Source organism: Parasteatoda tepidariorum, chromosome 5 (genome assembly GCF_982258835.1).
Source record: "Parasteatoda tepidariorum strain Cologne lab strain chromosome 5, Ptep-v5.0, whole genome shotgun sequence".
In the NCBI taxonomy this organism is placed as follows: domain Eukaryota; kingdom Metazoa; phylum Arthropoda; class Arachnida; order Araneae; family Theridiidae; genus Parasteatoda; species Parasteatoda tepidariorum.
The window spans coordinates 56,235,058-56,256,933 of record NC_141759.1 but is presented as its reverse complement, the minus strand read 5'-3'; the positions used below and the strand labels follow the sequence as shown (position 1 = coordinate 56,256,933).

The 21,876-nt window shown below is 29.6% G+C and overlaps 2 protein-coding genes across 2 annotated transcripts in view; one reads left to right on the top strand and one right to left on the bottom strand.

Annotated features, from left to right (window-relative positions):
• The window catches only part of LOC107449950 (uncharacterized), a 273,510-nt gene that overhangs the window by 65,327 nt on the left and 186,307 nt on the right, over positions 1-21,876 (top strand). The window lies entirely within an intron of this gene.
• LOC107447942 (aldo-keto reductase family 1 member A1) overlaps positions 1-21,876 on the bottom strand; it is a 57,133-nt gene that overhangs the window by 19,411 nt on the left and 15,846 nt on the right. The window contains exons 4-5 of the mRNA XM_071185047.2: positions 10,899-10,988; positions 2,202-2,318 (exon numbers count right to left, since the gene is read on the bottom strand). Coding sequence (XP_071041148.2) covers positions 2,202-2,318; positions 10,899-10,988 — 207 coding nt within the window. The remainder of the gene's footprint in view (positions 1-2,201; positions 2,319-10,898; positions 10,989-21,876) is intronic.

The window sequence follows — 21,876 nt, the reverse complement described above, 5'->3', positions numbered from 1 at the left end:
TACTAAAAACAAATCAATTTCATAAATTCTGATTTTTTTTCCATTTGCCGTATTGGAAGTTTTAAACTTAAAAAAAAAAAAAAAAAAAAAAAAAAAAAAAATATATATATACTTTTAAACTATCACGACGAATCAATAATTAAAAAAAACTATGTCGATAACATCTATTTGTTTGCTTATTATGCTTATAGACGTCTTAATAGTTGTTTTTAGAAAATTCTTCTAAACTTAATTGTGTTTTACTGCCACATCGTCAATAACCGTATTAGTTGGCAGGTATAGTTCGTCTATGTAAAGAACTTCCCCAGCCATTCGTCTGAAGTGGCGCCGGTTACTATGGATACGAGGTTTAACTATTTCAAGTAGGGGTGCTGGGTCATTATTTAAGACAAGTTTTGAATCGGGCCGGCGAGAGAGAAAGAGAATTAAGGGAAAAAGAAGCTCCCCTCTTTAAAATGCGCTATTTCTTGTTTCCATAGCAGCAGTCGGCGTTAAACTTCATAGTGAGGGGAGCTCTTTCTAAAGACAATCTATATGTATACATGAGGTGATGTACTCCGTTTACTCACTAATCATCGCGACCACTCATCATTTCACCAGCTTGTCATACGTCATTTGGTCATTATAGAGGAAGTACGTAGTTACGATTGAATAACTTAATAGATAAAATAAATAAATATTGAGTTTTATCACTTATTACACAATTAGTCACCCGCTGCATCTCTGCATTAACCCTTTCGCGCGGACTCTCACAAATACGTGCCAGCATAAAACCGTATCAACTAGGCTAAAAACATAAAACTGGTAATCAAAGTATTTCTTTAGCAGTTTATTTGTGGGCGGAGTTATAATTGTTTGATTTATTTAATTCACCATTACTTTGTTCAAAATAAAACTATTTAGTTATACTTTGAATTAACATTGATTATATATATGATAAAACTTACAATAATTAAAGTAAAAACAAAGTAAGTCTGTCAAATTAGAAACGACTACATTTAAGCTACCGGTTTTTGTTTAATTACGTCCTGATCCTGATTTTGTATGAATACTTTTCCGAATCACCCGTCCCCAAGGGGTTAAAGGATCTAAACTTTCAACCACTTTCTGATCTAATTATTTCGACCCGCCCTTAACCCCTTGGGGACGGGTGATTCAGAAAAGCATTCGTACAAAATCAGAATCAAGTTGTAATTAAATAAAAAACGGTAACTTAAATGTAGTCGTTGATAATTTGACAGACTTACTTTGCTTTTACTTTAATTATTGTTAGTTTAATCACATATATAATCAATGTTAATTCAAAGTATAACTAAATAGTTTTATTTTGAACAAAGTAATGGTGAATTAAATAAATCAAAAAATTATAACTCCGCCCACAAATAAACTGCTAAAGAAATACTTTGATTACCAGTTTTATCTTCTTACCCTGATTGATGCAGTTTTATGCTGTCACGTATTTGTGACAGTCGGCGCGAAAGGGTTAATTTAAGGGTCAAAAATTCAAATCCGTCGACAAAAAGGTATGTTTTTTGCGAGAAAAACATATCTTTCGTGTTGGATTTCCTAATTTATAATAAAGTGTTAGCTCTATTGAGTTAAGTTACGATTAATTGGATTAAGCTAATCACGATTAATTAAATATTATCAATATATTTATGGTTAAACCCTTTAATCATTACATTACACCTCAGTACGTAAAATATCCGATTTTTGAGCAAAATTGAAAGTTTGTTTTTGCTAATTTTACATTATTGTCATAATCTTATTTTATTATTCCTTAAAAATACTTTTTGTGTGCTGTGCTTGCAATAATAAAGAATACACCCAATATTTAATTAATTTTACGTGTAGCATAATTTCTCTATCAAGGGTGAAAGAAAATTGCGATTAAAAAATATCTAACAGAATTATTATTTTGCGTGCATAAAAATGCTATTAAATTAAAGTTTTATCATTTTCGAACAATTCTATTGTCTTAGTCGTTCTTCCCTTACAAAGTGAAAAATATTACCACAAACTGTCTAGCTTGAAATGGCCTCGAAAAGGTTTATATATATATATTTTTTTTTTTAAAGTTTCCCCGCCAAATAATTAATCTCGCAAATCGCTGTTCTTTTGTATCCGAAACACACTGAAAAGAAAGCATAAAAACAATCTAAAAAGGCAAAGCCACTAAAACTTTAATAACAAAAACTTACTTGAAGTACAGCAGGTTTTATTGTTGCAGAATCATAAATTCTCCTGATTTGTTGACTGTTACAGTTGGAGAGACCGATAGATTTAACAAGCCCTTTCTTCACGAGTTTTTCCATTTCCTACCATAAATTAACAGGATAAAAAGTTAAAAGTGGTTGTGGCAGGAAATTTGGCTTAAGAAATAGTATAATTACATAATTTAAATTATAGCTGTTTCAACATTTGTCATAAGTATGCGTTGTGTGTTTAAAATGAAATAATAAAATACGTGATATTTAAAGTAAAAATAAAAAGCAATAAGTAACTGGCATGTTCAAAATTCTTTAAATACACGTTACACTTTAGGACGACTTAAGCAGCTTAAATTTGTACAGTCCCGTAGGTGTCTGGTCAAATTTAGTGTTTTACTCTCTTTAACACTAGGTTTACGGACGTTTCTTATATACCTATCTCTACGAACGCGTGTCAATTTGACACACGAACGAATACATCACTAGGTTTACGGACGTTTCTTATATACCTATATCTACGAACACGCGTCAATTTGACGCATGAACGAATACATCACTAGGTTTACGGACGTTTCTTATATACCTATCTCTACGAACACGCGTCAATTTGACGCATGAACGAATACATCACTAGGTTTACGGCCGTTTCTTCACGTCAATTTGACGCATGAACGAATACATAGATACGAATACATATTTAATAAACTCAATTTAGTAGATTTTTAACCACCACTAATTCTAAACAATTCGTAGGATTATATAATTCGCTACTTTATTTCGCTACTAAATTAACTTAGTGGTTATTTACTGATATTCTGCATTTGTTCTTTCAATTATTGCTTATCGGCAACAGTTGTTTATCGCTTTTTTCATTTGAGATAACGATATCGGACAACGCATCGAAGTATTGTCGGTACATTCCTATTTTTAATTGATGTGATGCTTGCATGTTTACTCAAAATTTTATCTAAATTACGATCGCGTCAAATTGACGCATATTCGTAGAGATAGGTATACCACAAAAAGACTTTCAATGTTTCAACGCTTTTGAAGAAAATAGACATCAATATATACTTACCTCGATCAATGGGTAAAAGTCATTACAAGAGATAAAATAAAAATTTTAACGGATTTTGCAATTTTCCTTACAAAACTCGAAATGCGTCAAAATGACGCGTTCCGTAAACCTAGTGTTAAGAAAATAAATTAATAAGGGCATACTTCCGCATACCCTACAACTTATGAGGATTTTGAAAATAATTCTTTCTAGTGGTAGCGAACCAAAGTAGAAATTTTTAAAGCAAATGGATCTCTCATGAAACTTTTATCAGAACTTTTATAAGTAATAGTGGACAAGTTACGCTAAAATTAATATTTTTTTTAATATTAAGACATTAATTTTGCTACAGTCAGAAAAGAAGATTTCTGAAACTACGGAAATTCCATAGCAGTTGGAGGGTATGCTTCCGTATGAGGAACTAATGTTTTTGAACACCAAAAAAAGTTAGTTTTTTAATGTTCAACAGCTTATTTTTCCACATAGGCAATGACTTGATGACGTTCATTTACAGCCAGAATCTCCAAGACTACGGTTTCTCCTTAGTTTCATAAAGATATTTTTTCAAGAGGTTGCAAGGGTAATGCATTTATATTAGATCTACCGGAAAATTCTGTACGCGCAAATACATAAATTTATTATACAAGAATGCTAAGATTTCTTTATTAAAAAAAAGTGGTCGGACATTTATCCTCAAATGCATCTGCCAGATGTACTGCCTTGTTTTGAATATGTATGCACATGCTCTTTTGAGCTTGAAACTTTTTTAGCTAGAATATTACCATCAGCTAAAAAAGATACATCATATACTAGAGTTAAAGGATAAATACTTTGTCACCTTCTTTTACAAAAGAATCCTTTGCGTAAGGAGGCGTGCACTTTCGCAGAGCGAAATTTCCGGTTGACCTAATATTTTAATAAATCAGAATTTAAATTAGAATTAAAGAAATTATTTGTCCACCAATTGACACAAGCAATTTAAATAGATACTATAAAGTTATATAGACAAATGCTTAAGTTCTAGTATTTTTAAAAAAAATATTTATTCGTTTCAAAAAATTTCTACTTTTGTTCAATTACTACTAAAAAAATTATAAACCACGGCGAATCCGTACTAATCTTTCATTTAAAGTCTCTGCATAACGTTTTCATTTTAGTTTGGTAGCTAAATTTCGGGTCACGGCTCTAATCTAGTTCAGATAATCAGACTCTATCCGTCCACTACGTTAAGTCTGATAAAATATCAGTTACTTTTTATTTATCATAACCACCATTCTTATCAGTGGCTATTTATATAAATTTAATAAAATTGTGTTATATTTCATTAAAATTTAAACATATCATTTTTTTATAAATAAAGTTTTCTAAAATATAAATTGGTAGTTTAACTGATACAAGAAATATTATTTCAAAATTTAAAATAACTTTACGAAAGCACAATAAACGCTGGGAAATAAATTTCTCTCTGTTTTTTGTTACAATCGAGTTTTTTACGGATAATCTATATTTTCGCGAAGCTGATTTCAAATCTGCAACCTGTGTTTCTCTACAAGTTGCAGTTTTTATGCAATTTAAAGATATAAAGTAATAGAAAGAAAGCCATAATATATCACAGTTTATGATGCATTATGCTAAGCTAAGGTAATAACTTTTTAATGCTATTTTCAGAGGAGCAGACAAGTGTATATACATTCACTGGACAAACTATTAGAAACACTGTAGTTTTTTTAATAATTACATGCTTTGCACGAGTTTATATGCAATACTTTTATATTTAGACATACATGTAATATGTTTTTAGCGTGGAGATTTTTTAGTAAATTTCCTATTTGTATTTATTTTTAACGTATTGCATTACAATGCATAACCATTGATACACGAACGTTAACAAGTTCAAACCGGTTTGAGTCATCACTTCCTACATCAAAAAGCCTCCACACGGTCTTTTCTAAGTAGTCCGAGCAGACTATTTGAAAAGTGAACCAGTTGTGCGCATGAACCCAAAACCTTTTATAAAAGTAATTGAGAGAAATTCCTCATATATATTTGAGAATTGAATCTGTAGTGGTTGACAAGTGAATAAAGCAAACCAATAATATTCATAAATAAAACAAATTTTTAGTCATATATTTACTACCACTTTCTTATTTTTACTAGATTTTGTATTAAATGACTCGTTCGGAAAGTGGATATCCATTACAGTGGTCTGATCGGACTACCTATAAAAAACCGTGTGGAGGCTTTCAGTTATAGGAGGCGTCAGTAGCGGACGCGTTTCTGTGACTTCATGCGCTGTATTTATTTTTTTTTGCAGTTTCATACTACGCAGTTATTTGTTTATTTTGCAAGCAGTGTATAAATAATCAATTGGAACACTTTCACTGCATAGGTAAAAAAAAAAAGGCCGACATTTCACCATGTAAAAAAGCTGAAATGAAGGACCTCTTGAATGCTAAAATATTTTCCAACCGCAAAATATCCCGAAAATTGAAGGTATCTGAAGAATTAATATTTAAATGAGGGGAAAAAACGTCATCGAAATCTAAAGAATCATTACTGAGGAAAGTGAAACTGAAAACATTGCTGTTAGAAAGAGTGAGCAGTTTGAAAAATTAAATTAAATGCACCTCCAAGGATCATCAAGCAATCAATATTTTGAAACAGCTTCGTCAGAAATTTATCTCTTCGGAATGGACAAGTCATAAATGTATTTGTGAAATATCAGAATAAGGATAAAAAAAAAAAAACAATCAGATATGAAGAAGTAGTTTAAATGTGGGTATAGTTAATTCCTCTGAGTTGCTTTTATGTTGCTTTTATTTTAGTTTTAACCTTTCCAATCAATATAGTAATTCAAAACATTACTATATATTTTTATTTCGAACTAAATTTTGGTGAATTAAATAAATCAGAAACTAAAAATCTAACTCAAAACTAGGACTGGGCGATATTAGAAATTATATATCGTGATATATCGTCAGTTTTGCATCGCGATATAGCGATGTATCGCGATATAGTATTTTTGAATTTCATTTACTTTAAGGCACAGAAAGTCAGATTTCTATCAAGACTTCATACGCATATTGATTTAAATCAATTTATAAATTTGAAAATATATATGTTTTGCTAAAGAAAGATATTAAATAAATTGACTAAGATGTACAAATCTTACTTAAAATATTTATTGAAAAAATGTGTGTAGATACAGAATGAAATATTTGCACTTCTTTATCGTTTATAAGGTATAAGCAGTCTTAATTTAAGTTAACCCCTAAAACACCCTTAATGAAAAAAAAATTGTTATTAAACAAAAGCTGATTTTAAAATTTCAAAATATATTTTAATTAAAATAAAAGTTAGATTGACTAAAAGCCGAAGTTTAAAATTAAAAATGTTCGAATTTTAAACTAAAAAGTAAACATAAGATTTGTAATAATTTCTTAAAATTTTCGTTCTCTGAAAGATTTCTCAGTTTAAAAATAAAAAGGGAATTTTATAAAGATATCTAGCTGAAATTATTGATAGAAAATTTAAAAAATTAAAAAAAAAGTTTGTTAAGAAATTCATTATACACTTAAAACAAAGTGTTAAAAATATTTTCTTTTTTTAAAAAAAAGAAACTTTTTTTAACAAATCAATATTTGCTTGTACTATTATGCGTAAATAATTACAGAATTATTAAGTTCGATCGTAATGTTCAAATTCTTAATGAAGAAGTAAACACAAGTTTTGTTATATTTTCTAAAAATGATCACGCAAATAACAAAAGATTTCTTAGTTTAAAAATAAAAAAATAAATAAAAGTGAAATTTATCAATATATTTACCTAACAGCATAGGAACAAAATTTAAAAAATAAGTTCGTTAAAAAATTATTTGTATGCTTAAAACAAAGAGCTAAATAAATTTTAGAAAAAAAATGCTTCTTAAACACTATTTTTATTATTATTTCATATAAATAATTAAATTAAATTAAATAATGACCGAATTATGAACGAAAAACAAAGTAAGGCAAAGTTTCTTAATTAAATTCTTAAAAATAAAAACAAAAGAATTGTGATATTCGGTAATATATTTAGCTAATTAACTAATAATATAAAACGAAAATTAAAAAAAAATAATGATTTTACTCTCTAATAAAACGAAGTAGTAATTGATTAAAAAAAAAAGAAATGAATGAAATTCGCAAACTTTTCAAATTCTTTTGAACAAATAAAGTTTATGTCCAAAAAAAAAGTTTTGTTTTAACTTTATTTCTAAAAATAAAAACAACTCAAGATTTATAAATTTAAAATAAGTAATAGAAGCCCATTAAATTATTAGAAGTTTTATCCGAAAGGTTTTTAATAAATTAAAAGAAAGTAAAAAAATAACCTAACAAATTTATTTACTTTGTAATTTAATTCCTTATGGGTGCCTTAAATTAGATTTCCGATAATTTTCACATTTAAAAATATAAAAAAAGTTTTGTCAGAAAATAAATAAAAAACTTACCTAATTAATGAAGTAACTTTTCTTTATAAATTCTTTTCAATAATAGATTGCGTTCAGAACAAGGTTACGACGGCGATCACGAAGTTAATCCCATTGAAAATAATCTACAAGAAACGATTTCAAATCGCGAAGGTGCGAAAACGAACATGTGATATAACGATATAAGGTCTCAAAAGTGATTCTGATTCTACCGCTCATCAGTCAAGGCCGTCTCAACATAACGAAACAATATCATCTTCCACAGCGCGAGTTGGCATCGGAACGTAAGAGAAAGTCCTTGCGTGTATCGCTATATCGTTATATCGTCTTCTTCACTCGACGGCTTAAATCAGATTTCTGATGTATCGCTTGGAATGAAAGTTGCTGTATCGGTTTGCCGATGTAGGCGTTAAATCGATATGTCGCGATATATCGATTTATAGCCCAGTCCTACTCAAAACTATTATCACCCCACCCACAAATAAACTGCAAAAGAAAGAGTTTGCTATGAGTTTTATCTGTCTAAAATTTTTAAAAGTGGTAGCAGAAATGAGATAAATCTAGATATTTTAAGTTACCAATAAGATTTTAATTTAACGGAAATCTACATAGGGGCAAAAAAAATACCTTAGGAATAATTTCGTAATTCTCAAATGAAAGCTAAATTTAAGTATTCTTCAGTAGTTTTGAAAAATCTTAACTATTACTAATTTATTTTGTCCAGGTCGTGGGAACCCTATCTTTCTTACCCAGATTGTCTCCACCCTTAGAATGTCTGTATGATTCACCGGCCTCGAAAGGGTTAATGTGTTCAAATGCATAGCTGTCTCAGTGCTCTCGCCTATCAATAAGGTGAACTGGGTTTGAACCCCAAAGATGACTGGTTGGTACGAATTCCGCACCTGGCTCGCACCGATCGCAGTGCTGACGTGAAATATCCTCAGTGGTAGACGGATCATGGGTTAGAGTCCCTTTGCCGTCAGATTAACAGTGGAATTTTTTCGTGGTTTTTCACTCTATGTAACGCAAATGCGGGTTAGTTCCATCAAAAAGTCCTCCACGCAGGGAAATTTCTCCTAATACTTGATCCGGAAGTTCTCTCGTCTTCTGGAATGGGTTCAAAATAAATTAAAAGGCTACGGAGTTGAACATTGGCAGCCGTAAACACAAAGTTAGGTCGGTTGTTGAACATCGGTTATAATATAAAAAAAGTAAAAGAAATGCTCAGCTGAGAGTCACGGTGGCTCAGAAGAGAGAGCGCTTGCTTCTAAAAGAGGAAACTAACATTCGAATCCAAACGGAGAAATGCTCAGCTGAGAGTCACGGTGGCTCAGAAGAGAGAGCGCTTGCTTCTAAAAGAGGAAACTAACGTTCGAATCCAAACGGAGAAATGCTCAGCTGAGAGTCACGGTGGCTCAGAAGAGAGAGCGCTTGCTTCTAAAAGAGGAAACTAACATTCGAATCCAAACGGAGAAATGCTCAGCTGAGAGTCACGGTGGCTCAGAAGAGAGAGCGCTTGCTTCTAAAAGAGGAAACTAACGTTCGAATCCAAACGGAGAAATGCTAGCTGAGAGTCACGGTGGCTCAGAAGAGAGAGCGCTTGCTTCTAAAAGAGGAAACTAACGTTCGAATCCAAACGGAGGCTGGTTGATACATATTCTGCTCCCGGATCGCACCGACCTCACAGCTGACGTAAAACATCATCAATGGTAGGCGGTATTCGACGGGCTTACCGTGGGAAATTTTTATGGTTTTCCTCTTCATATAACGCAAATGCGGGCTAGTTCCATCGAAGGGTCCTCCAGGAAGGTTAATTTGTACCAATGCTTGATCCGGGAGTTTTGACATCACTGAACGTTAAAGATTTAAAAATTCATATCAAACACTACATTGTCCCAGTTCTCCAATAGTGAAAGCTATTAAGGCTCTGGCAATGTTACCAAAATTTCTGAAAGCTATAGTTTTTGGTCCATCTTTCTATAAGATTTGTTGCAAAAAGCGTAGCATATAATAATTTATATAAATATATTAATGTCCTAGTTTTGATGTCCTATTAAAATAGTATACCTATTACAATTGTTAAAACATTTGTTCTATCACTACCACTGCAAATAATTTTAAACAGAAATTGCAAAAAATGGTAACTATGCAAATAAGTTAAATGATCGAACTTATTGGAGTTCGATTCCACCATCATATTTTTTAAAGACCTACTGGAAACCTGTATCATTACCATTGATTCTTCCTACTTTAAACATTAATTATCATTTTGTAAAATATTTCTCAATGAATATACAAGTTGGAAGTCATAGGAATTAGTGTATTTAACATGTCAATTCTGATCACTTCATTTCTTAACTCTTATATAAACTGATAAGATTTTCTAAAAGAGCTAAGCTTCAAAACTAGCCTAAAGGTTTGTTCACTTCTATTTACTCGTTCGTTTATTTCTTATAAATGAAAGAATATTTTTATAAATAGTCTTAAAATTAATAATTTATAAGAATATTTAAAAGCCAAATTATATCTTTGGAATATTTCTTAAAGATTAAAGAATGTTTCTTCTAAATAGTCTTAAAATTAATAATCTATAAGAATGTTTATAAGCCAGAACTATCTCTTTGGAATACTAATTTAAAATTGAAGAATATTAAATTAAACAAAATTAAATTAAAGAATATTAAATCAAAGAAAAAGGATATTAAAGAATATTTCTTATAATTTTTTTAAAAAATTTAGAAATAATGCATGCTTCAATTAACAACCATCATCTATTTAATTTCATGAATTTTTTTAATGGAATTTTAAGTGCCGAAATTTAAAAAAAATTGATTTATATATTAATTAATGTTGCAGATTGATTAATATTACAAATATAATTTTAAAATTAGTTTTGAAATTCAATGAAAATTATGAGCAATTTGCTTTAAAATATATTATTATTCTATAACAAGGAAAAAATACAATTATTTCTAGAATATTTATAAGATGCATTTATTTTTAAAACAAATTTTTGGGTCTTTCATAAGTAATTTTTTTTTTGGAAGTTATGGATTTAAAAATAAAGTAATTCAAAGAAAAAATTTAAAATTAGCTCCGTTCTCATGCTTCACCGAGTTTTATAGTTTAATTCAAGCATTAAAAAAAACATAATCTTACCTTCCAAGTTTGAGTGAGATCAACAGTAGTATCAGCATCATAGTTCCCATCGTCGTTCACAGCAAAAAAATCTCTGTCATCTTCTTGTCTCTGAAAAAAAATATTGCCTTATTATTACTTAAACAACAGAAATCCCTTTTTTATGTCCTAAAAGTAAAAATAATAGTTTTAAAATAGCGTTAACCTCTTATATATAAAGAGGCTCTTTTTAACTTTTTCTATTTTCGAAGTTTATTCACGCTAAAAAAAAGCCCAAATGACGTGCTGTACATGCTATAGATAAAATAAGCAGTAGATATAAATACAATTATAATTTTCGTTCTTAAAATTTTTAATTTATTAACTTCCTCTTACGTGAAAAAATAAGATGAAGTTAGGGAATAGGACAACAATACGCTATCACATTTTTTACAGTATTAAAAAGAATTATTTTTTTGGTCGTGACATGCTGTGTTTAATAGAGGAAAGCAGAACTGAAGTTTAAAAAAATTACTGCATGTTTTTAGATAAGAAATTATTTATTTTCCTTACAAAAAATTACGTCTACTTGACAGAATTCACGAAGCAGTTTTAACATGCAATTGCAACTAGACAATATTGTCAGTACGGCAAAAGTTCATTTTTTTACCGTCATTTATATGAATATTGCTACTAATTTTCGTTATTTTAGGCAACATTTTTTTTAGGTAGTAGCTGGACTGAAAGTTCATTATTAATCAAGATGGAAAAGAGTAAAAACTGGTACCAAATAAATTTCATTTTTCGCTTTTTTTCGGGAATAGTAAAGTATCCATAACTACCAAATTCTTTTAACGGACGCAATTTAGATAATGAATAGCATCTTCCCCGAGAATAAATTCATAGCAGTGAATTGTTTATTGTTAAGAATAGAGTTATACTCCCCCCGAAAATTAACTATTACTGAAATAGTTTTTCTACCAGTGTTTTCTCTTTTCCGTCTCTCTTTCAGGCCTGGGTAGTAGCAAAGATAATATAATAATACTTTGCTAAAAAAAATTGAACTAATTTTTTTTACCACTACAAATAAATAATTTTATGTTATATATATTATATGTGGTATTCCACACATCGGGCCATAATCAAAAGAGCCAGAGGAGCGTTTTTTGCGCTAAAAGTCCTCCTGCATAAGAATTCAAAGCTTGATCTAGCAAATAAAAGAACTATCTATATACAAGCGATTCGACCAATTCTTACGTATGCTTGCCCAGCCCTCACTACCATAAGCAACAACCTAAAAAAGAAGCTATCTACAACTGAAGGTAAATTTTTACGCACAATGACTGGCGCCCCAAGGGCGATTAGCAATAGATTGCTCAGAAAAGACTTAAACATTGATGATATCAATTGCTTTATAGCTAAATTGACCACAAAATTTTACAGCGACGCAAAGACATGCACCACATCGGATTTCAATAAATTGTTCGATATTGATATAATCAGTGATAATTCGAATTTCAGCCCAATTACCGCCTTTTTATGCTCAGACTGCATACTATCAAAATACTATTAACTTTATCATACAACTCTACTCAAGGGGATCTCCCCAATCCAAAGATGATTTTCCCTTCAAAACTAAAGATTTACTCCTTAAGGACTTGACTTGTTGTTACAACATACTACAACTTCAAAGATATATAGGACCTCCCAGAATACAACAAAACAGAATCGATGAATCGGTTAGTGGCGCTTCGCGCCAAACGCCGAGATAACCCCAATATCCAGCATCCAGCATCCACACATCGGGCAGCTTTGTTTACAAATAAAAAATACGTTACAATAATGCTGTAACAATGGATTTAATAATATACTATGTGATTATATATATATACAGAGATGCCAACTTGTTCCGGGCAACAAATATATGCCTTAAAGTGGTAGTTTATCAAATGTGATTTTTGGTTTAATAAATTCTATTTAGTAGATTTTTATCTACCACTATTTCAAAATATTTCGTGAGTTTATATCATTCACCACTTCATAATATTTGTGTAAAAATTTTGTCATGTATGTTTCTTAGTTCAATTTCAGGATGAATGGGAAAAGGGCCGTAAGGCCTCAGACGCCCAGTTCCACTACAACGAACGAACGAATATTTGTGTAATGCTATACGTTTTAAAAAGCAAGCAAATATAATCAAACATTTGAAAAATTTACTTTGCAGGTATTTACCGTTTTTTTTTTAAAATTATTTTGGCGTGTCCGGAGCAGTTGCCATCTCTGTAAATATACATTTAATTATAATTTAAAATGAGATGGTCAAAATTAATTTAAATGAAATTAGGAAGTAAAGATTTCAATGGGAGAACAAAAATTTGCCTACCACTTTAAATAGAAACTCTTTAACAATACCCGTAAAGGTTAGCAGCTACGCATAAAGATCTGTCACTCATCAATACTTGTTTCGATAAGTGATCTAAATAGTAATGAAAAGTCTGCATTCAATGTCAATTTAAATCTCAATTTATAACCACTAAGTAAAAGCTTCTTAGAAGAGCGAAAAGTTGTCTGGTGTGCGTTGGGCTAATGTATAGTTTGGCCCAGGTACCCAACTCTTTATCACAAGTGACTTTCTTTGAATAATTTGAGTATTTGAAGTGAATAATTTGAGGTTGTTGTGAATTCTTTTTTCTTTTTTTTTCAGTGGTAGTAAACTAAAGCAGAATTTTTTTTGTTGTTGAACAAACGGACATTTTCCTTAAAATTTATTTTTATAAGAGCTTAAAAATTTAAGCATTCGTCTATACAACCGAACTTCTACATAGATCTGTTTAAATTACTTGTGTTTAGAGGTAGATAAAATTCTAATTTATTAAAATATAAATACATTACCCTTTCAACCACTAAAAAATATCTTCTGAAACTACAAAGAATCCGTAGAAGATGCAATTACTGACCAACTTTCTACGCTTTGTGGGAACACTTTTCTTGAAATAGCAAATTTTATGATTTAATGCATAATCCTTTATTTAGTGTCTTAAAGTTATTTCTCACATCCACCAATAACTCTTCGGATTCAACAAAATATTTTAAAGCTTTAGAAAACTACAAGCAAAAATTTGCAGATTTTTGATTAATTTGGCCACTTTTCGAAAGGCTTAACACGGGATAACCGCATTCCTGCCAACTTTTACGCATTTGGAGTAAACTTTTATTTTTATATTTAATGTGGTAGTAAATATATACTATATTTTCTTTTATAAACTTAATTTTTAAATGATTTTGATCACCACTATTCTTAAAAAAATTAAGCATATACATTAATATACGTTTACTATTATGGTTGTCAGCTGATGTTTATTCAAATTGAAATTTTAATTCTATTTTACTACCACTGGGAAAAATCATAATGGAAGGGATTAAACGTTGGCAGGTATGTAGCCGTAACAACAGTGGCGTACGCAGAATTTTTTCAAGGGGGGGGGGTTCATAATTTTCAGAAATTACTAAAAGAAATTCGAGTATGTAATAAAGCACTATTACTTCCCTAATTTAGACAGCTAGACAATTTTGACTTTTTATTTCGACAACATTGTTTAGTTAAATTTTGTTTTTATTTTTTAAGTTTAAGAATATAATTTTTTTTATTATAAGAGGTAAAATATTTTATTTTTATTAAAAAGTAGGAATAAATCAAGCCAGAAAAAACTACTCATACTGTAACAGCTACTTAAATAATAACCATATAAATGTGAATATTCCATAGAAAACCAATGAATTTAACTAAAAAATGACTTACCAACAAATAGGGAATTAAACCAGTATACAAACACGCTAAAAATTTATTGATTTATACTGTAATATCCAAACGACGGGGTTTTTTTGCAAGTTCGTTTAAAATGTCTTCGACAGCTGGGGTAAATTTTCTATGAATGCTTAAGAGCGCCAATCCATTCATTCTATTATTTCCCGTTGAGTTGCGTAAATACGTCTTCAAACGGCTCAAAGTCGAAAAGGATCTTTCGTTTGCACTCGTTGAAACAGGTAGAACGACCAATATTTCTAGGAGTTTGAAAATGTTTGGTGTTATATCTTTATTGCACATTCCAAGAGCATCCGCCGCAGTTTTTGGAACACTACCTCCGTCTTCACTAATCCTTTTTAATCTTTTATACCAGAGTTTTAGTTCAGACTTAAGGCTTACAGGTATCCAAAATGTTTGAAGGTTGGCAAATGAAAGGATCGGCAGGTAGAAGACACTGAAATCCTTTCAAAATATCACGATGCGATACAAATCTTAAGTTTAATTGTGTTATAAAATTTTCTATAAATGGAATAAAAACACTAACTCTGAAATATGTTTCCGGTGTCGATGAGGGAAAATTATCGCGATTTTTCTGTCTTCCTGTTATTCTAGGGATTTGCATGGAAGTGGAAGATCCAATGCTTGTTAGCATAAGAGAAGAAGAGCTGAATATTTCAGAGAATGTTTCAGTGGCATTTTCACGCATTAATTTTAGATCTTTAATGACATCTTCTGCAAGACTCACTGCCTCTATCAAATCTATGCTTGTTTTTTGTAGGTATCTACAGAGATGGATTGTTATGGTGAAAACTTTGTAAATGCACAAAAGAGATATTACGAACTGGCAATTAGATACTGTGCACAGTAAAGAATTAGCCTGGGTAACTGATTCCGTATCCTTCCATTCTGATATTTTTTGTAGTGTTTCGGCGATAGGCTCGAAAAGTTCCACCACAGCGGTTACTGAGTCGTATCTTTCCATCCAACGGGTTGCACATAGCTGTTTAATTTTCTCCCTCTTAGAGCTGGTTTCCATCTCCTCTATTGCTGAAGATAGGACATACTGTCTTTTTGGCGTATTTAAAAAGTCGTATAATGTTTTAATTGTCCCTAAGCAATTTCTAATGCCAGTTATTTCGCATGCATTTGATACAGCCAAATTGAGGCTATGAGCAGAGCAATGTACAGTCCGCAAAAAAAAAAACGAATCACCCTGAATAACTTTCGTTCTAATGATCGGATTTTCACATACTAAGTGTCAATCTTAATGGTTCCTAAGGGTGACCTCAAATATGCTAATTAATTAGTGCTAACTATTAATTAAGTTACGAAATCAGACACAAAAACGTACTTTCTCTGAATAAACATGCACTTTTTTTTGCATATTTGGATTTCTTATCTTCAAAATATAGGGGGTAGCCGCAATCTGGGAAATGTGGTCCCCATAGTTTGGTCAGGAGAGCAATTCAAAGTTCGTACCCCTTAATGTTAATTTCGCTTTTTGCGTTTTCAGTCATATTTTCAAAACTAATGAAGCAATTCAAAAAAAATTGCACCCACTCATAAAACTCATTTACCCAAAGCTAATTTCATGCAAAAAATAATTTTTAATAATTATTTATTATTTTTTATTATTTAATTAAAGTGAGGATGAAAAAATATTGAATTATAAGGTATGAATTTTTTTATACCATATTAATCTACATATTTTTCAATTGAAAAATCTAAAGTTTCAACTGTTTTTATTTATTAGAAGCTGAGAAAAATTAAAATTAATTATTTTTAAAAAAATAATTTGGCGACAATAAAGAAATAACTGATTGGGGCGATTAATATTAAAATGTGATAAACTTGGGAGGAACTTGACTTCGCGCGCGTAGCGTAAAATTTCATTCATATTTTTTTCGCTAATAATCGTTTGCTAATCTTTTTATTTTTATTTCTTTCACACTATAAAATACGATGTTTCTTTTTTAGTCATTTAATAATTTATTTCCAATTTAGCAATGAATTTTGAATAAAAAACACTTTATTCAACAAATGTCTAGTTTTAAAAAGCGTGCTTCTGATAGAATACACCAGATTGCGCTTATTTAATGTGATTATTTTTTATTTTTCTTATTTTGTTTTTCAATAACTGATACAATTTCAATAATATACATACGTATGCATAGATTTGGAATAATATATTTATCAATTTCTTGAATATATATTTTATAAATATTAATAAAAATACGTAGTCAACATTTTTAAACATCTCTCACAACATCGCAAATTTCTCAACATCTTATAGGGTAAACTAAACAATGAAGGAACACTTAAGCTTAGCTTGCCTTTAAAAAAAATTCATAAAAATTTCAAAATTTGTAATTTTAGCTAAATGATGGTGTCGACATATTTATTATTAAATGCAAATTATGTAAAAAAAAGTTAGATAACTTACATAATATTGTTTTAAGCTTTTGGTGGTTTAAATAATAAGTAGTAAGATGACCAAGTGAAGGAACAGTTCTTACCAGTGAATAAACACTAAATTTTCCAGTGAATGAACACTTAATTTTGAGAATGTTTGATGCTCGTTAGGAATCCATAAGCCACAGAAATGTATAAAAAAAAACAATATTTTTCTTGGAATTACGACATATAACCATAGTTAATGTGGAAAATATTACTTTTTTTTCAGTCATGGAATGGAAAGTAAAATATGTTTGAATACATAATTTTAAAAAAATGTTTTTCATTTCTTTCTCACAGTTTAATAGTCCGTTCTAAATTATGAATGTTTATCATTGCGTAATCCGATGATGTTTTTATTATTATTATAATTCGATCATATTTTTGTTTACTCTTTTCCGCATATTTTTAAGCTTTTTTTTTAAATCTTTTTAAGTATTTTTTTTTCTCTTCGTCATGAGTAATTTCTTTCTTTTTCTTTTGATTTAACCTTCCTCTTTTTTCTAAATTATGGGCCAATGTAAATGTATCTCCGAAATTTCTTTTGATTTTCCAGTTCCATTTCCAGAATTCCTCACTGGATAATAAATGAGAAAAAGGAGTTTCAAAGTTTGAGTAAAACCCATCTCTCATTGACTTATATCTAGTAGTTACTTATAAAACCAATTGTTTTTGCAACTAACAATGCCTCAAGAAGACTTATCTCGAAATCAGTTTTCAAGATACTTTCATTATTAATGTTAGTTGTCTCAGCTTCAAAGCCAAAATTTGATTATGCAATTGTTCGTTTTGAAATAAATTCTTCAATATTGAAGAAAGCACAGGCTATTGGATATTTGGGAGATTAAACTTTTCTGTCAATGTTCCTTTAAAAATTTGCAACATAACTTGTGAGATTTCCTTCTCAAGCTTCTGAAGAAATAGCGCATCATTACTCTCAAAGCATGTGTTTTGTTGATAAGTTGTCTTGCTCATTAACTCTTGGGGTCTGTTTTGCATGCATTTGTTACAGTCAACGTTTTCTACATCGAATGGAAAAATATCGCATTTCATAAAAGCATTTTAACTTCATCAGTTGATGCCTCAAATCTTATTTAAAAATGGATGTAAAATTTTCTAGACATATTGTTTTACAATTCTTTTGTTTTCAAGATCTAGCGAGATTTCCAAGAATTACGTAGAAAACTAAACCAGAAAATTTGTTTTGAGGAACAAAACTTGCTCGGTTTCAAATTGATATGAGATTTATACCTATCCAGAAGAAGCAAAATTAGGAATTTCATTGCATTTTTAATTAGCCATGGGTAGAAACATTTGCAATATATTTGTAAAATGTTGCTGTGGTCATCGTTTCATTTCATGAATAGCTTTTTCCAATGAAATATGTAGCAGGGACTGATTCTGAGATATCTCAACGAATTCTTCTGTAAGGAAAAACTACCAATGGAGGTACTTTTTCTTTCCTAGGTACTTTAGAATATAAATCCTTATAATTTTTAAGGCCGCAGATTTTTCCCGTTTAAGGGCAGTATTCAACTCTTGTTTCGTTCGCATTGTAAATGCAATCACTTTATAAAAAGATGCCAGGGCTACTTCCCTCCTAAAGATTCTCTGAAGTTCTAAAAACCAGTATTTCGAATATTATTCTCAAAGGGAAGTTTTGCCTTTTGAAATTATCTTCGCATTGCACTGAGTTATCGGTGGATGTCGCCTTAAAAAAACTTCACCCATTTTTCACCTAGATAATTGTCTTTAAATGGATTTTTCCTACCAGTTCCCGTTAGGACATTAAAGACGGCAATAGGATAATAATTTAGCTAATTATTGGCACAAAATCCTGCAAAGATTCCATTCAAGCTTTTATTATTATATTTAGTTGTTATATTTAGTTAATAAACATAGTTTATTAAGGTATGATGTAATAACTAATCACTACATTTATGAAGATAAATAATAAATAAATTATTATTATAATTCTTTAAATAAATTTAGAAATTAAATTTGCATATTTAAATGAAATAGTTATAGGAACTATTCATACAACATTTAACTGAATTTTAGGAGTCCTCTATGTCGCTGAACTACTAATTATCCAAGTAAAATCATATTTCACACATACTATTCATTCACTGGGAAATCTATTCTCAGTGAAGGAACATGCCTGTTCCTTCACTGGTTAGAAGTTGTTTTTTTTTATTTTTAACATAATTTTGATTTATAATATGACTAAAGGTACAAGAAAATTAAAATTTTTCTTTTATTTTCATTAACTTGAAAAAATCCCAGTAAAGGAACACTTGTTTATACATTGGTTTTTCATCGCTCTGTAATCCAGTTAATAAACACCCCCTAATCTCAGTACTTGCTTATGTTATGATGCTTAAAATAAATAAAACGTAACTTCAATGACCATATTTTGAATTCTTTTTTTCACAATGAAAAGAAAAAGCATTATTATTTGCAATTAATTGTAGTTTAAACGGAAAACAACAAACACTGACCTTATAATTTTGTCAAAGAAACAAGGCGTTGAACAGATACTAACAAATTCAAAACTTTTTCCAGAGAAGACTCAAAGACCAGATAACTAAATGCATTGATAGAGGACTTCCTATTGTTAGGTAGTAAGCTACTCTTACCAATCAATCTAAATTAAAACGTTTAAAATCTTATTTCTAAGAAATATCTATGAAATGTTCCTTCATTTGTTGGTTTACCCTATATCATCCTAATCTTAAAAGAAATTTCCGGAAGTGTATCGCAGAACTATTTTGCCAACTATTTAATAAAATTTTAACATTTTAAAATTCTTATTCTTTTCCATTTTACGTTTATTATTTCTTCATTAATATACTAATAATTTTTTTAGAACTTTAATTTAGATTTTCCTTAATTTAGGTTTCCTTTTCAAATTATAGTCAAGTTTTTTTTTAAAGAATTATTGTCTGCTAGCTAAGAATAAAACCTTGTTAAGAAATTAAAAACATTCAGCTGTTTAAAATTATTTAATGCAAAACAGCTGATTATTTGTTTAGCATACTATTTTTTTTTTGAAAAAAGAATATAAATTATTGATTGTCTTTTTTTTTTGTTTCTTGTGACTTCAACTTAGATTGTCTAAAATAGTGTTGATGTTTTATAAGTCAGTACAAAGAGGATAAAGATACCGAACATAAAAAGCTGTGGAATACGTAGCGAATTTTTTTAGTGTCTTAAAATATCTCAGTATCTTAAATGTCGTCCTACTATCTTAGTTGTGAAATTAAATTTTTAATTATCTGACCACGTGTGATTCACTAATTATTTCATTATATCTCTAACTCTTTATGATACCAAGTAGATTTTTTTTCTGATAATATACTAAACTATTTAGTTTAATTTTTTACTTTAGCATGATTTCCAAGATATTATTGTAGTATAATTTGTTATCAGGTACAGGAAAATGCCTTATTTTGTTATTCAGGAAATAATAAAATTGAAATCTGTAAGGATTCCGAAGCTGTGCACACAATACACAATTTCCGACCTTATTTTAATAAAAAAAAATTTAAAAAAAAACGTGGCAAGTAGGCTAACATACTTTTTACAGAAACTGTGAAAACTAATTTTTCCTATATTTCGTCAAAAGAGGATAAGAATGATATTGCTCCAAGGGACCTACTCAATTATTTCGTAATTTCCAGAATGAAATCTGTTTGATCGAAACATATTATTCCTTGAAAATTACACGAGGGAAAAATTAACTTTTATTATTTATCTAAGCTTATTCCATTTATTTAATAATAGCGGTATTAAGGTTAAGGATATGCGTCGGAAGCTACGTTTATTATTATACTATAAATGCATTAAATCATGTAGCTTGAATAATTTATTTTAAGTAAATTATTTAATAATTTTAAGCAAATAAGGGTGTAAAAATAAACTCGATCGAAATACTCCGAAAGTATACCCTGAAATATATGTAGAATAAACTTTGGAATCGATATATAAAAAATACCTTTTCAAACAACTTCGAGTAGGACGGAAACGCTAACTTGTTTGAAAAAGTTGTCCTTGTTACTATTTAATTTCGATTCCTGGTACTAGGGGACATTCCATTTTCACATTCGACTTTTGAAATTTCATTTGTAAACGGAATTTTTTTATGACCTTAAACTAAAATGTTAAGGCTTGCAGCAAAGGAAAAAAAAAATTTTTTTACTGCATTAATTTTTTTACAAAGTAGTGAATTATTATTTTTTCAATCTAAGAACCTGTGCCTATAACATATGTAAAACTTATTTTAATATCATGTGAAATAATTTAATATGTTGTGTAACTAAATGGATAATCCCAAGAAACTGAATCGAAAATATAAAAACTTTATTGATTTAAAAAAATAATAGATGATAATAAAAATAGACATGCTTTGAGCGTCCAATAATAAAAGTCACAAGTTATCCAAGCCCGACAAGTCTTGAGAATGGGCGATTATATTTGAAAACTCGAAACATGTCGACTTTTACTTCCCTCTTCATATGTTTTGAAGCCAGTTGAGTTTTTATCGTCAATTATACTGTTTTACATTTGGATCTTGATCATTATTTTGATAAGGATTTTACACTAGTTAAAGTAAACATATGCATTTTAATATTTTATCAGGATTCATGTGATCTTTAAAAATGTAAGAACATCAATATTGTAAAAGTTATATTTAACTTAAAAATTAACATTTTGACACCAGATATTTTGAGTTAATGAAATTAAATATTTTATCTCTTA